The sequence below is a fragment of the Callospermophilus lateralis genome, chromosome 11 (assembly GCF_048772815.1).
Source record: "Callospermophilus lateralis isolate mCalLat2 chromosome 11, mCalLat2.hap1, whole genome shotgun sequence".
In the NCBI taxonomy this organism is placed as follows: domain Eukaryota; kingdom Metazoa; phylum Chordata; class Mammalia; order Rodentia; family Sciuridae; genus Callospermophilus; species Callospermophilus lateralis.
The window spans coordinates 39,188,687-39,202,683 of NC_135315.1; the positions used below are offsets into that span (position 1 = coordinate 39,188,687).

At 53.1% G+C, this 13,997-nt stretch overlaps 1 protein-coding gene across 2 annotated transcripts in view; it reads left to right on the plus strand.

Annotated features, from left to right (window-relative positions):
• Asic2 (acid sensing ion channel subunit 2) overlaps positions 1-13,707 on the plus strand; it is a 1,040,515-nt gene extending 1,026,808 nt beyond the window's left edge. For both annotated transcript variants that reach the window (XM_076870238.1, XM_076870237.1), the window contains exons 4-10: positions 756-906; positions 3,204-3,260; positions 5,183-5,336; positions 6,692-6,783; positions 10,179-10,258; positions 12,007-12,075; positions 13,606-13,707. In XM_076870238.1, the coding sequence (XP_076726353.1) occupies positions 756-906; positions 3,204-3,260; positions 5,183-5,336; positions 6,692-6,783; positions 10,179-10,258; positions 12,007-12,075; positions 13,606-13,707 (705 nt within the window). The remainder of the gene's footprint in view (positions 1-755; positions 907-3,203; positions 3,261-5,182; positions 5,337-6,691; positions 6,784-10,178; positions 10,259-12,006; positions 12,076-13,605) is intronic.
• The last annotated feature ends 290 nt before the right edge of the window (positions 13,708-13,997 follow it).

Sequence of the window (13,997 nt, forward strand, 5' to 3'; positions counted from 1 at the left end):
TAAAAGTGCCTGGGCAGAAGGGGGACTGCCTGGAAAGGGACAGGAAGGGGCTTTCTAGGGCGACCGATGCCCTGAGTCTTGGTTGGTATGCCGTCTACATAATGATAACATTTGTCAGAACTTGAACTGGACACTTAAAATTTGTATATTTTATCATTTTTTTTTTTATTCTTTGACCTTAAGAAATAGGGGTGAAAAACTTACCTGGGGCCTTAACACATAGTAAGTGCTCGACAAGCATTGATTCTCTCATGCTCCTCCCTCCCCATCCCCATCAGGCAAGCACCATAGATGCTAGAAGAAAATGTCTGGTCACTGGACCTCTGAGAATGGGAATGTCATTCTCCCCAGAGGGGTGTCATCCACAGCATGATCAGGATCAGAAATAACAATGGTTATGCCCAAAATTGCTATATTCTGATTCCTCCCCTAGGTTTGCCTCTCCAGGTCCAGGTACCAGGTCCCCATGTCTCCAGCCAAGGGGTAGAATTTAGCTGGGTTATTCTAAAAGGTGAGAGATAATGTGTGGAGGTGAGAAGACCCAGTGTGGGTAAGAGGCCTCCTTATATTTATGGAAGATTGTAAGAGGTGAGGTCGAAAAACTCCTATGGGTGCCAGATATGGAGGGTCCATGAGGCCAATGGCTGTAGGTTGTCACGCTCAGTAGCCGTCTGTTGATTGAATGAGTGTCCGTCGGGGCTGAACCAGCATCCTCCTCCAGGGATAACCACTGCCCCCTTCTTCCTCTCTTGCAGCTTACATACCTGCCCCCGCCATGGGGTGAGTGCCGATCCTCGGAGATGGGGCTCGACTTCTTTCCTGTTTACAGTATCACCGCCTGTCGGATTGACTGTGAGACCCGCTACATCGTGGAGAACTGCAACTGCCGCATGGTCCACATGCCAGGTTGGTGCCAGGGACCACCTGGGACCTGCTTCGCATTTCTCACCTTGATGGGAAAAACTTCACCGTTCTGCAAGAACTCCGAGGGATGTTGTTCTGTCATTTGGTTCCTAAATATTTACACTGCAGCTGGAAACACTCAGTCCAGCAACCATGGCAGCATCCTAGTTAGTGTCCAGGAGTGCCCAGATGTTTGGAAAACATTTAGCCCAGTGTTCAATATGTCTGCCAATTGTTTGATGCTCTTACCTCTGAGAGTTTAGTGCCCAGACCACTGGATGTTTGCCATTCTTGCAACCTGGCGTGGTACATGCGTCAACATCCAGATGTCTATTGCTCTCCTCCAGATGTTTCCCTTCTTGCATCCAAATGTCTAGCACCCTTTCAAGTGAGGCAAAAGTCTATTAGCCAACAAACAAATGTGCATGTGCTGACACTTCTGTTGTCAGACTAATAATGCATATAGCCATCTCATTAGAGGTAGCTGGTATGTCAGGCAGAAGCGTGGATTGAAAGCTGTTTGGGCAGGAGTTTGATGTTGCAGCATGAAAGAATGAGTGGGGCTGGAGGCAGGAGGCCTTGGCTTCTCTTTCAGCCTCCTCTACTCACCGTGTGACATGGTATAAATTACTAACGCTCTCTGTTCTCACTTTTGCTATCTTCAAAATACAATCATTAGCCGTTAGGAAGACAAAATTAGGATAGATATTAAAAAAATGCTTTGCAAAGGGCAAGTCAGGGTTGTGTTGGCACATGACAAGGGGAAATTAAAATTCATGTGGAATGAAGACCTACTATGTGCCAGGAACATTGCCATTACATTTTGTGGTTGCTGTTTCAAGATTATATGGCACTTTTAGTGATTTAACAAATCCTTATTGAACACTGAGTTCCTCACTAACTACTTTGTTATAACCCACCCTGGAGTGAACATCCTCATAGTTAGGTTCTCAATTACTTCATTAGTAATCAATTAGTAAAGATGTTAGTGATTGATCTAAAATTAGAATTATTGAGCTTTCAAATTGTCTCTGTCTGAAAGGGCCATTGTTAGGATGGAGAGATGACCTAACCACAGGGATTAAAGAAATCAAGTCCCCTTCCCCAGCTAGGGACAGAGGTGCCTATGAAGGAAGGGCCAGAGAGATGCGGTTTTATTCACTCCCAAGATGAAGGAAGGTGGGTGGCCAGTGAGCTTGGGGCAGCCTCCAGAAACTGGAAAGGCAAGGATCTGAATTCTCCACCGACAGCCTCCAGGGAAGAACCCCTCCCTCCCAACACCTTGACTTTGGTCCTTGAGACCAGTGTCCGACTTCTGACCTCAAAACCGTAAGACAATAAATTGTGTTACTTAATCACATGAAAAATCACCTCTGACCTCCTGGGAGACAGAGTAGAAAAGGAAACATGCCATCTAAAATGTCATTGTTGGAAAGCAGGAAGAATATCAAGTCTTGAGCTCTGAAAAAGGGGGGGGTGGGCTAATTGATAAGGAAATGATAATACGATGGACTTTAGCATCTCATAAAAAGGAAAAAAAAGATCCCAGACTTCTACAAAAAAGAGCCCAGAGAGGGCAATCCAAAACTGATGAATGGGACTTGCCTGAGGCTCAGACTGAGCCAGCAGCTTGTGGGGTTTCGCCTATGAAACCTGAGCCAAAGGCGAATGGGTACAGTGGCCGTCCTCGACTCCCTTACTATTACTACTGTAAAGTAACGTCTCCGTTACTGGTGTGGAATTCGGGGCAGAGCGGTGGGCATCCCAAAGCAACCTTGGCCACCTGCAACAGCGGGATGTGCTGAGAAGAGTCCCAGCCTGGGATGAGACTGAGCCCTGTCCAAAGCCCCCTGAATGGCACCCGGCTGTGGGTCCCGGGAAGGCAGGAAGCTTAGCCCTCCACTCTCTCCTGGGTGAAATGGATTCGTGTGTCTTACTCTGAAGCCTGTCTGCTCAGGCTGAAGGAGATCATGCACACCCAGACGTAGAAGGGACTTCACCTCCTCCCCACCCTCAGTCCTCCAGGCAAGCCCACCCAGCCCCAAGGGAGCAAGTAGGACCTACAGAGCAACCTGAGAGAAGTAGGTCTGCAGGCCCTATGGTCTCCCGCTCAGGAGGTGAGCACCCTGGCCAGGCTCACAGAGCAGATCAGCCTTCCAGCTCTGGTCAGTGCTCCCTCTTGACGATCCGCTGGCCTGCTGGGTCCCAGGAGGCGCTCAGTATGCCGAGCCCAGGGAGGCGGGTGCTGCTGGCATGGCCGGTTCTGCCTAACTCTCCCTCTGGGTGTTTCTTCTTTGCAGGGGATGCCCCTTTCTGTACCCCTGAACAGCACAAGGAGTGTGCAGAGCCTGCCCTAGGTCAGTACTGGGGGTCAGAGGTACTGGCGTGGGGGGGCTGAGACTGAGATCTTAGAGATCATCTGGGTTGTGGGGGTAGACAAAGGAACCCGGAGGGGATGGGAGGAAAGGGGCTGGGCAGGACGGGTTCACTGCAGGGGCAGGATAGAGAGAGAAGGAAGGAGGAAAAGACAGGAGACAATTGGTACAAGAAGACGAGGGTCACGGAGAACGGAGAGACGGGAGGTCCAGATGCAGAGATGGAGACGAAGTGAGTTTCATGAGGCACTGAGGATGCTCAGGAATGCAGGGAGAGAGCAGAGATGGAGAGATGATGGACAAGGAGCTCCCAGAGTAGCCTGGTGATACCTCTCCTCATGCTTTGGTGGTGTTCACACAGAGGCTGAGGTTAGTCCAGAGCCCACCAGTCTTTCCCTCCCATACGCTGTTGAGCCCTGGGTGGCAGGAGAAGGCAGCGCGTGAGGCTAGGTTTACACTCCATGTGTTCAAATGGAAGGCACAGAGCCCTCCCTGTCCTCCTCCTCCTCCAGCAGCCTGCTGGGCGTTTGCTGTTAGAGTAACCCTCCTGGACCCCCAGCCAGAGTACCGGGAGGGAGGAGGAACCCACAAAGGCGCTGCAGCCCCAAAGCAAGCCCTGCTCTCCATGATGCCTTTCTACCGTCCTGGAAAATGGATTCTAATCAAGACAAGCAGGGAGCAGTGTAGACAATGTGTGCTCAAGTGCATTCAGCAGCTTTTCCCTGAGGGAGCTAAGTGGGGACAGAGCTGGATGCGCACTCACATCCCGATGGTTCCAGAAGAACTCAGGATGGGAGGAGATAGGAGTGACTTCTAATGTGTTCAAAGATTCAGTCTTTGGAATAAAGACTGGACAAGACCCAAAGGTGGCCGAAAGCACGGAGATGAGATGAAAAGAGAGAGACGGGTAAACAGGCAGGTACTAAAGAAAAAAACAAAACAAAACATTATTCTGACACTTGTTCAAATAGTGAGAAGCTTTGAGGCTGTTGCAGTAGGAGTCAAGGCCACAGTGACAGGGGAGAGAGAGAGGGGGCTCAACTCAGAAGACAGCAAAGATAGCTGTGCTCATGGCCAACGAGTGATGTGAAGGAGTCCGAGGAGAGAAACTGACAGAGGGGAGCCATCAGGGGCAGCAGGGTTCTTAAGAAACCAACTTAGGCTGCTTGCTGGAGGTTGGCCAGGGGGATGAGGTATATCAAGGGCTGGGATTCTCTCTAAACTGCCCTTAGCAGGATTCCTGCTCAGTGGGGCGAGGCAGGCCCAGCAAGGGGGAGGCCAAGATCAAGACTTAGTCCAGAAGGCTCTGAAGAGCCTGGCTCAAGTTTGGCCAAGAAGTCTGTCCGAGGGAAGTGCCTTACACCCCCTCACCTGTTTAGAAGAAGGGAAGAGAGGGGCAGAAGGGTCCCAGCTGCGGGGAGATTGTCTCCAGGGAAAAGAATTGAGGACATTTGTACCACCTGTACCCCAGCAGGTGGAGGAGTTGGGCGTTGGCTATGAGGGAGCCCTAGCAGGAACACCAAAGGGACTGGGTCCCCGGGTGCCGTGGTCCCCATGAAGACTTTGATGGTGGCCCACTTTGTGAATGAGAACACAGAGGCTAAGAGCAGAAAAAAAGAGCCCCCAAAAATCCAGGACTCCTTTGAAGCTTATTCTCCAAAAGTGACAATATTTGAGCAATCTTTAAAGATTGACATGAAGCAAGGGGAGGAAAAAAAAGACCCCAACTATAATGAAAGCCCAGCTCCTCTCTCTCCATAACCCCCGAGCCCTGTTTCTTAGGACCAGAACCACCCCCCCCCTTCCAACTCACCTCCCACCTGCTCAGATCCCTCTAGGCTGGGCCAGAAGCTCCAGACCCCACACCTGATTGTGACCCCACGCTCCTTCTCCCCCACCCCCAGGTCTGCTGGCGGAAAAGGACAGCAATTACTGTCTCTGCAGGACCCCCTGCAACCTAACCCGATACAACAAAGAGCTCTCCATGGTCAAGATCCCCAGCAAGACGTCAGCCAAGTACCTTGAGAAGAAATTTAACAAATCAGAAAAATACATCTCGTAAGTAAAAACGGGCATGATGGGGAGGTGGAAGGAGGGCTGGGTCAGGAGGAATCCGAGGGAAATGCGGGAGGAGGGCAAAGCTCATCAGTTCAGTTTAGCAAGCATTAATTGAGCACCTGCTGCATTCCAAGCTCTGGGTTTAGCATTCAGAATAAAGACAAAGATGAGTTAAGGATTGGCCCCCTCCCTTAGGGAGGGAGGCTATAAGGTGCAAGGGGTAGACTTATCCCAAGAGACCCCCGGAAGCTGCTAAACGGTTAGGAGGTGAGTGACAGGCTCAAGTTTGTACTGTAGACCCCTGCTTTCCAATGGAGCATCCTGTGGTGACGGAAGCCTTCCATACCTGGGGCGCCCAGTGTGGCAGCCACTAACCCCATGGGGCTGATGAGCACTGGAAAGGCAGCCTGTGCTAGGAAGGAACTGAACTCTCGTTTTATTTCATTGCAATCAACTTCTCTGTTTTAGAAAGACCCTTCAGGCGGCAGTATAGGAGCCGGGTGGAAAGCCAGATGGGGAGAAGGGAGCCTGTTACCAGGCAGTTGCCATAAACCAGGCAAGAAGTAGGGAGGCCGACTCCTGTGCAGAGAGAGGAGAATTGGCTCCTCTCATCCCCAGCCACTCCTTCCTGTCAGGACCGTTGCCAGAACCCACCCCAGGAGAGTTTCTGCTCAACAGGTGGAGAACAGGGGGCACCGAGAGCCTGGTGAGCAGTGCTAAAGGAAATGGGAGTCGGAGGTGCCAGGCCCCGCTGTTTAGCAGGCATTCCGCAGGCGGTGGTGACTTTCACTGCCAAGATGGGCCTCGTGAACACACCTGCCTGCAGGAGAGGTGTAAGGGAGCTTCTGCCAGGAAACCCCAGCAGGCATGGGCTTGCTCCCTAGAAGATCCTCTGACTTTGGCAGCTGCTCAGCAATGCCAGGGCAGGGCCTCCTGCTAGGAGAACCTTGCTCTCAGTCCCAAGGGACTTTGAGGGGTTCTCAGGAGTGGACAGGACCACCCAGGAGGTCAGCTGGACAGCTATCTCAGCCAACACCAGCCTGGTCAGGAGGTTGCTGGACTCGATTTCATTCTAAGGACCTGGGTAGGCTCGTGGGGGCTCCGAGTCTTGGAAGCCAGGCAGGAGACCTGGAAACATACCAAGTGGCAGGTAGAGACAAGGGCCAGCGAGGGCAGTCGGTAGAGGCCTGTGGTCCCAGGCAGGAGTCAGGGCTCCTGGTTTCCAGCTCCACTCTTCCTCGGAGTAGGCTCCCTGGGCCTCCATTCTTCCATCTGTCCTTGGGAAAGCTGAATCAGGCAATCCTGTGAACGCCGATGGATCTAACCGCGTGTGGTACTGAATATTCCCTCTGCAGAGAGAACATCCTCGTTCTGGATATCTTTTTTGAAGCTCTCAATTATGAGACAATTGAACAGAAGAAAGCGTATGAAGTCGCAGCCTTACTTGGTAAGTCGGAGTGTCTATTGCACAAATCTCCACATCTCCAGGGGGTGGGCAGGTGGAGGGGGCAGGCAGACACATAGGTATATAAGCCTTCTGAGGGAGCGACTAATCACTCCCTCTTTCTTGACACTGCCCCTGGCCCAGAAGGGAAGAGCTCTTGTGGTGGAGATCTTAGGCCCAGCTCAGTTCTCAGCCTGGACGCTGTTTCCCCTTCTGTGCAATGAGGAGGTTGAGCCCTGCTTACTTGGGTTCCACAGTCTTCTGCCCCTGGGTTGGAGTCAGTGAACTGGGGTATGGAAGGAGCAAAGAGCTGTAGGAAGAAGAAAGGAGGAGATGCTCCCTGGTGGGTGGCCCCCAGGCACCTGACACAGCCAGGGTCCCTGATGAAGTCATGCCTGGAGAGCAAGGTTGCTGCACCAAGAAGGCGGGTGCTGCACCCTGGACCAAGAGTCCACTGTCAAACACAGAAGAAGGGCCCCTTGCCTCAGAGCTCCACCAACCTGACTGCCGTCCCATACTAGTTCACCTCAGCTGCCCTAGACCCACTGGCACACACTGGACACAGGGAGTTAATTTCCACCCTGACCCAGCCCAGCCCCAAACTCCCAAGACCTCCAAGAGTGGACAGTCAAAGGACCTGCCCCTGGAGCCCTTCTGCCTACTCCCACCCACTCTCATGAAAGAGTGCGATACCTAGGCCCTAGGAAGAAATAGCTATTGTCCCCGTGATAGAACTAGGTGACAGTAGCATCCCAGGAGGAACAGGTGCATTCTGCATGGAAGTACAGAAGGAAGTGCTGGCTTTGAACCCAAAGGCTTCTGCAAAACAGCTGCGAGAATCTGGGCCAATGGCTTCACCTTGCTGGACCTCCTGAGGTGCAGAGAAGATTTACTAACCCCCAGTTTATGAGCTTGTCGCAAGGGGCAAGGGTTAGATGTGATAAAACCCCGAGCTCAGAGAAAGCCCAGAAGCAATATAGGTTTTGGCCCCTGGACAGTCACCTGGACAGTGACCCAGGGTCCATCTGGACATTTTTACACTTCCTCTAGGAGGCTAGGGACTGAGTCAGAGCTCAGTTCCAGCTGGGTTAAGATGGCTGGCACTCAGGCTTTTGAGGTCATTGTGGTCAAAGGTAGCCAATAGATTCATGAGCTGGGCCCCAAAGTAGAGGTCCAGCTCCCTCTCCTAAATCTGGTGGGTCTGACCTGTGTTTCCTAAAAGTGATTCATAATGTGCTTCCCCACTCTTCTTCCCTCCCCAGCATATTCCCTCTCTCTCTCTCTCTCTCTCTCTCTCTCTCTCTCTCTCTCTCTCTCTACACACACACACACACACACACACACACACACACACACTCAGTAAGGAGGGCCCGAGCTCTGAATCTGTCATTCTGCATCAGATATGAGGATGAGCTTGTTCCCAGCATCTTGTTCCCACCCAGAATAGCTCACTGAGGAAATCGTGCTGCCATCTGTACCTCCTGTGATGAGAGCGTGTGCCACTTGCACACCCTCAGCCATCAGGCCCAGCCCAGCCATCCCTCACCACCACCTAGTGTCGCGGCACACATGCGCACTGCCCAGGCGCTCACCCAACCCAGGGGTCCCCCCACTCAACCTGTGCACCTGCACGCCAACCTACGGGTCCATGTGCCCAAGGGGTCCAGAACCACACATAAATGCACACCCACATGGCCCTGCCTGCCAGCCACGCAGCTTCAGACACACGTCCGAGCACAAAACCTAGGAAGACCCAGTCCTCACATACACCTGCATAACACACAAAACACACCCACATGCACACATGCTTACACACCATCTGCCTTCACAGACTCACACTCACAAATGCACACACACACACACACACACACACTCAGTGTGCCTAACTGAGAGAGGTAGCCACCCACAAAAAGCCATCAATGGCCACACCTGCTGGCCTCTCTCTAGACAAATATGTGCATACACACACACCACACCCCGGAACAAACCCTTCCTACTCCACCACTGCATTCTAGTCACACTGCACACAAATGCAAACTCCCTCACACTTGAAGTACATGTACGGAAGTACACACTCCCCAGTAAGCCTGCATTAAGGACATTCGAGAGAGTGAGGGGGAGGAAAAGAAGCCAAGGGGAGCCATTCAAGCCTAGTATCAAATCAAATTCCCCCAGGAATCCCCTTCCCACCATCTCTGCTGGTCCACCTGGGGGTGTGGGTGTTGGGCTTTGCTCAGCCAAGTGCGAGGGAGCAGTCAGGGCGACCTACCCCTCAGAAAGTCCTCAGACTAAGAGGGCATCCCCCATTCCCAGCCTGCAGGCTGACAGCCGGCCAGTAGAGCAGGGAGGGACTCCACAGTTCTGATCCTCTGCCCCACTCCTCACCACCACCACCACCCGGGCAAGGCTACTGCAAAGGTCAGGGCTTGTCAAAGCCGCACATGTTGGAGGCCATTCTTCGCCCCAGAGCTCCAGAGCCCTTGCTCTACATGCTGACTCCAGAGCAGAGCATCTTTGGCTTCTGAGGAGTCCAGACCCTTTGAGAACCTGACAAAAGCTGAGGTCTCTCTTGCCAAAAGTGCCCAAGTGCCACGCACTATGGCCTTCACCTTCAGGGGGGATTTCCAGCCATCCAAAGCCCACCCAGGAAGGTCGGTCTTAACCCCTGGTGGGCCTGAGAACCACTCAGGGAACTTTAAAAATGCTCAGAATCAACCCCAGGGGTTCTGATTCTCCAGGCTTGAAGTGCATCCAGACATCTACTCAGATGGAAAGTCTCCCAGGAGAGTTGATGCAGGGACTGGAAGACAAATCTAGAGAAATTTGACCAAAGGAAACCTGATAGCCCAGGGTGAGAACTTCCACTCTAGAAAGAGACCCCAGTGACCACGGACCCTTGGACAGGAGAGAGAAGACATCTAGGACCTTATCCCAAGAGTGGAAGGTGTCCCTGGTAGTCCTGAAGGCCTGCCATGATGGCGGGGGAAGAGAGGGGACATCTGTGGTGCCACTGCTCCTGAGACCCCCACCCAGGGCTCCTGACACTGGTGTATGAGGCTGTCTGCACCCTTGTCCAGGGCAAGGGCCCAAACGTCTTGTCTCTGTTCCCAATGGGGAGCCACATGGGACCCAGTGTGGTTCTGAGGGTGATGGAACAAGCCCATGAGCCCCTCCAGTAGGTGGTCAGGTCAGTCCCCACCGTCACTGGGTGCTGACACACTTGGCTCTCAGAGCCGTGCGGTGGGCCCAGCCAGAGGCCTGGCCCTCTCGTGATAAGCCCAGGCTCCCCTGGAGGGGACGCTGTTCAGCAGCTCTGGCTCCCAAGTTCTTCGTCTGTTCACACCTTCCTGTGTGAGTAAAACCAAAACTTTGGTCTTTTCCCCCCTCTCTCTCTCCAGGTGACATTGGTGGTCAGATGGGATTGTTTATTGGTGCTAGTATCCTTACAATACTAGAGCTCTTTGATTATATTTATGAGGTAAGACGGGATTGTCCTCAGGGAAGTGACCCTGCCCTCCACCCACCTCCAGGCTCAGAACCAAGGCACATGGAGGTGCCTGGCTCCCCCAACCCAGAGCCTGCTCCTCCTGCTGTGCGCCCATATCTTTCATTGCCCAATCCTAGACATGGTGGCGGGGGAGGTATTGGGGAGGGCAATCTTAAGGAGGGGTGGCGGGAGAGAAATGGAAGCCACGGTCCTATCCTCAGGGGGCCGGAAGAGTGGTGGGCTGTCTACCTGTAGAGCAGGAGCAGGAAGGGTGGGGGGCCAGCCCTGCCACCTTCTACAGCAAGGCTGGTGGCGGGGGCTTCGTACCGTGGATGTATCCACATCAACACACACTGACACTCACACTGACACTCACAACATACAACCACACAACACATCACACTCACACGCGTCACACTCAAACATACACACACCACACACATTCACACATATGCATGTGCACGCAGACAGACAGACACACACACACACCATGCACAAGCCTACCCTCTGAATAGCCCATCCCCTGGACAGTGTCCTCTGTGGTCTGGCCAGACTTAGGGAAGGGGCATTTCCCAGTGGTTCTCATCAATCCCCAAGCACCAGCTGCCTCCAGTGTAGGGAGATGGCTCCCTCATGAGGCAGCTAGAACAAGGCCTCAGAAATCTCAAACAGCAGAAGGCTCCTCAGCTTCCAGAGTGCCTGGAACTCGTCAGCTCTGACAGCTCCCCCAGACCCAGGCCCGTGGGGAGCAAGCTTCTAGACTTTTCTGCAGAGGATTAACTTGGCCAAAGAGCCTGAGAGGCTCAGCCAGCCACCTGAGGAGCAGCGTGGAGTTAGCGACTCACCTGCAGCAGGAAGCACAGTCTACCGATGAGTCTGTTGCAGACCCCCAGTTCCCTGGCTGTGAGGTGGGAAGTGCCCTTCACCCCGCCCCCAATGTGACCTCCTGAAACAGGCAATGGTCTCAGAAGTTCTAAGGCATGCCCAGACCTGCAAAAGTCCCCCAGGACCTCTTGATCCTATGCCAGCAAATGCCCGCACAGCAGCATTCTGCCTCCCTGGGAAGGCTGGCTCTTCATGGCCAGCAACGCTGGGAATCATGGGGAGCCGTGGAGCCCCATGACAGAGGTCCTCTGGAGTCTCTCATGCCTCTCAGAATGATGAACCCAACCTAAATAAGGTCCCATGGCTAGATTTTATTCTTTGTTTATTAATTCTTATGAAAAGCTATACAAAGTTATGGCAATTGAATTACATCCTCTAATGTATTTAAGCACTTCCCTTTATTGATAGGAATAAAATGTTAGGAAGGCAAGTGTGCCCTCGTTTTGTGAATTGTGGAGTTGTCAGGCTAGAAAGTAAAGAATGACTCTGTCCCCCAGGCCCCCTCTTAAAAGGGGGCCCCAGGCTGCTCTTGGGGACTAATACGGAGCCAGTCCTACCAGCACCTTCTGCTTATCGACACTCTCCATCCAGAACAGAAAGGGGACCACACTCCAAGACAGGACCCTCCCACTCTTTCTCTTCTGCAAAAATAAAAATGCCGTGTTGGCCAAAGCCAGGTGGAGACAGATGGGCTTCTAAAGCTGTCCAGGCCTGCAGGCCTGGTTCTTGCCATGCAATGTCCACACCACAACCAGATGGTTGCTGCCTCTGCAGCTCCCCAGTGGAGCCCAATGGAGGGAGCCTTTTTGCACCATCCTCCTGGCCTAACGATCTCCTCCCTGCTTTCCTTGCAGCTGATCAAAGAGAAGCTATTAGACCTGCTTGGCAAAGAGGAGGACGAAGGGAGCCATGATGAGAACGTGGTAAGAGCAGCTTCCTGGGTTGGAAGTTTCAGGGATCCCATGGTGTAGGTGGGTGAAGGGAAGCCAGATCCTGGGGCTGGGCAGGATGGATGTGATTCACTGCACACCCTCCTGTGGCTTATGATAACCTGTCAGTCCCCAAATCCAAGGACACTCCAACCAAACCTCATCCCAAAGGTCAATGGTGAGCCGTGAATGCAGCTAATTCCAGGAAAGGATTCCAGGATAGGTTCTGCATGGTCCAGACAGCTCCTCCCCTCACTTCACAGCCTGGGGAAGGCAAGAGACGATCTCTGTAGGTTTACTGCCTTATTCCCCAGAGGTGGCAAAATGCAAGCAGAATGTCACTGGCACCCATCCCATTTGAAGGGGACAAAGCATGGGCCCTGGTGAAGTTGGTAGCAAGCATACCCACTATAGCTAAGGACAACCGTATGCCTGGCACATGTTGGGCACTGTGCTGAGTGCCTGTGTGCACCATGTCACTACAGTCTCACAGTCACCCTAGAGGAAGATCTATCTTTATCTCCTTCTAGTGTTTGAGGCTACGGAGGCCAAAGTCACACAGCTTTTGAGTGTCAGAGCTAAACTCCAAGGACCTCCATCCACACTCCCCTACTCTGCCTCTTCCCTCCAGCTAGAGAGGCAGTGTGCGGCTTCCATCATTCTTCCCCAAACCTAGTCCACTCCCGGGCTCAGGTTGGTTGACATACACAGGTAGTGCTGGCTTTCCAAACCCGGTGGTGGCTCCCCAATCAGCACTTCCAGCCCTGGGACAACCTCGTGCCTTGAAAGACCACTGTCCCTTGAAGTCAACCAGTCCCAAATGGACCTGAGACACTTCTATCTGGGCTCCCATTTCTGTTCCAGACAGTGTCTCTCTGCCCATCTCCCAGGCTAAGAGTCTTGCTCTGGTTCTTTGGACTTCTGCAGCTTCTGCTGAATGGAGGATGGCCTCTACCAAAGGGAAGAGCAGCGTGGAAGGGCCCCAGGCTCTGGTCTCAGTCAGTCTGGCTGAATCCCAGGTCTCTCCTCCAAGCTGTGCTAACCTCCATGAGCATCTGCGTAACATCATAGGACCTCAGAGCGTTGTCATGGGGATTAAGTGAGGTCATGCCTATAAATGGATCAGCACAGCACCTAGTGGAGAGTACCTTCCCAGCAAGTGGTGCTTACCTCCCCAGCTCACCTCCCCTCCCGCCTTCAGAATGTCTTAGCCTCGTGGCCTCCCTTCATCCCATTTCTCCTCCCCCAGCTCTGTACCCATCAAATCTCTCCCAAATGCCTGGCACAGCCTCCTGGCCAGTCTCCCAGCCTCCTGCTTACTATAGCCCGAGAACCACCCAAAGATTCCGAGCCATCTCAACCCCACGCTCCTCAGGGACACACAGCTGCTTTGCCCTGGGGCCAGCTTCACCCTAAAGCTCTGATCAGCTCCAGTTCTGACCTTCAGGGGTTCCAGCAGGGCTTGGCCTCCCAGTGAATGTTTGCTGAGTGAATGACAAACGCCCACCTTCCCTTTCCCTGCAGAGCACTTGCGACACGATGCCAAACCACTCTGAAACCATCAGCCACACTGTGAACGTGCCCCTGCAGACAGCCTTGGGCACCTTGGAAGAGATTGCCTGCTGACACCCCTCGGGCTAACCCAGCACCCTCCAAACAGACCTTAAGGCCCAAGACCTAGGACAGGGGACAGCCAGCTCAGGTGGGATGGCCCCTGATGACGGGAAGAAGCAAGAGCCCCCTATGCACACATTGCAAACTTCTGCCAAACCTCGCTCCGGCCACGTCTGACATGAAGCGTCCCTGGGCCTCGCCGTGCGTCCCTCGTAGGAGAGATGAGTCACACTCTGGAACTGTCCGAGAACCAACCTGCCATCACATCTCACTGCCAGATGTATAAAGCACCTGCATGCTCA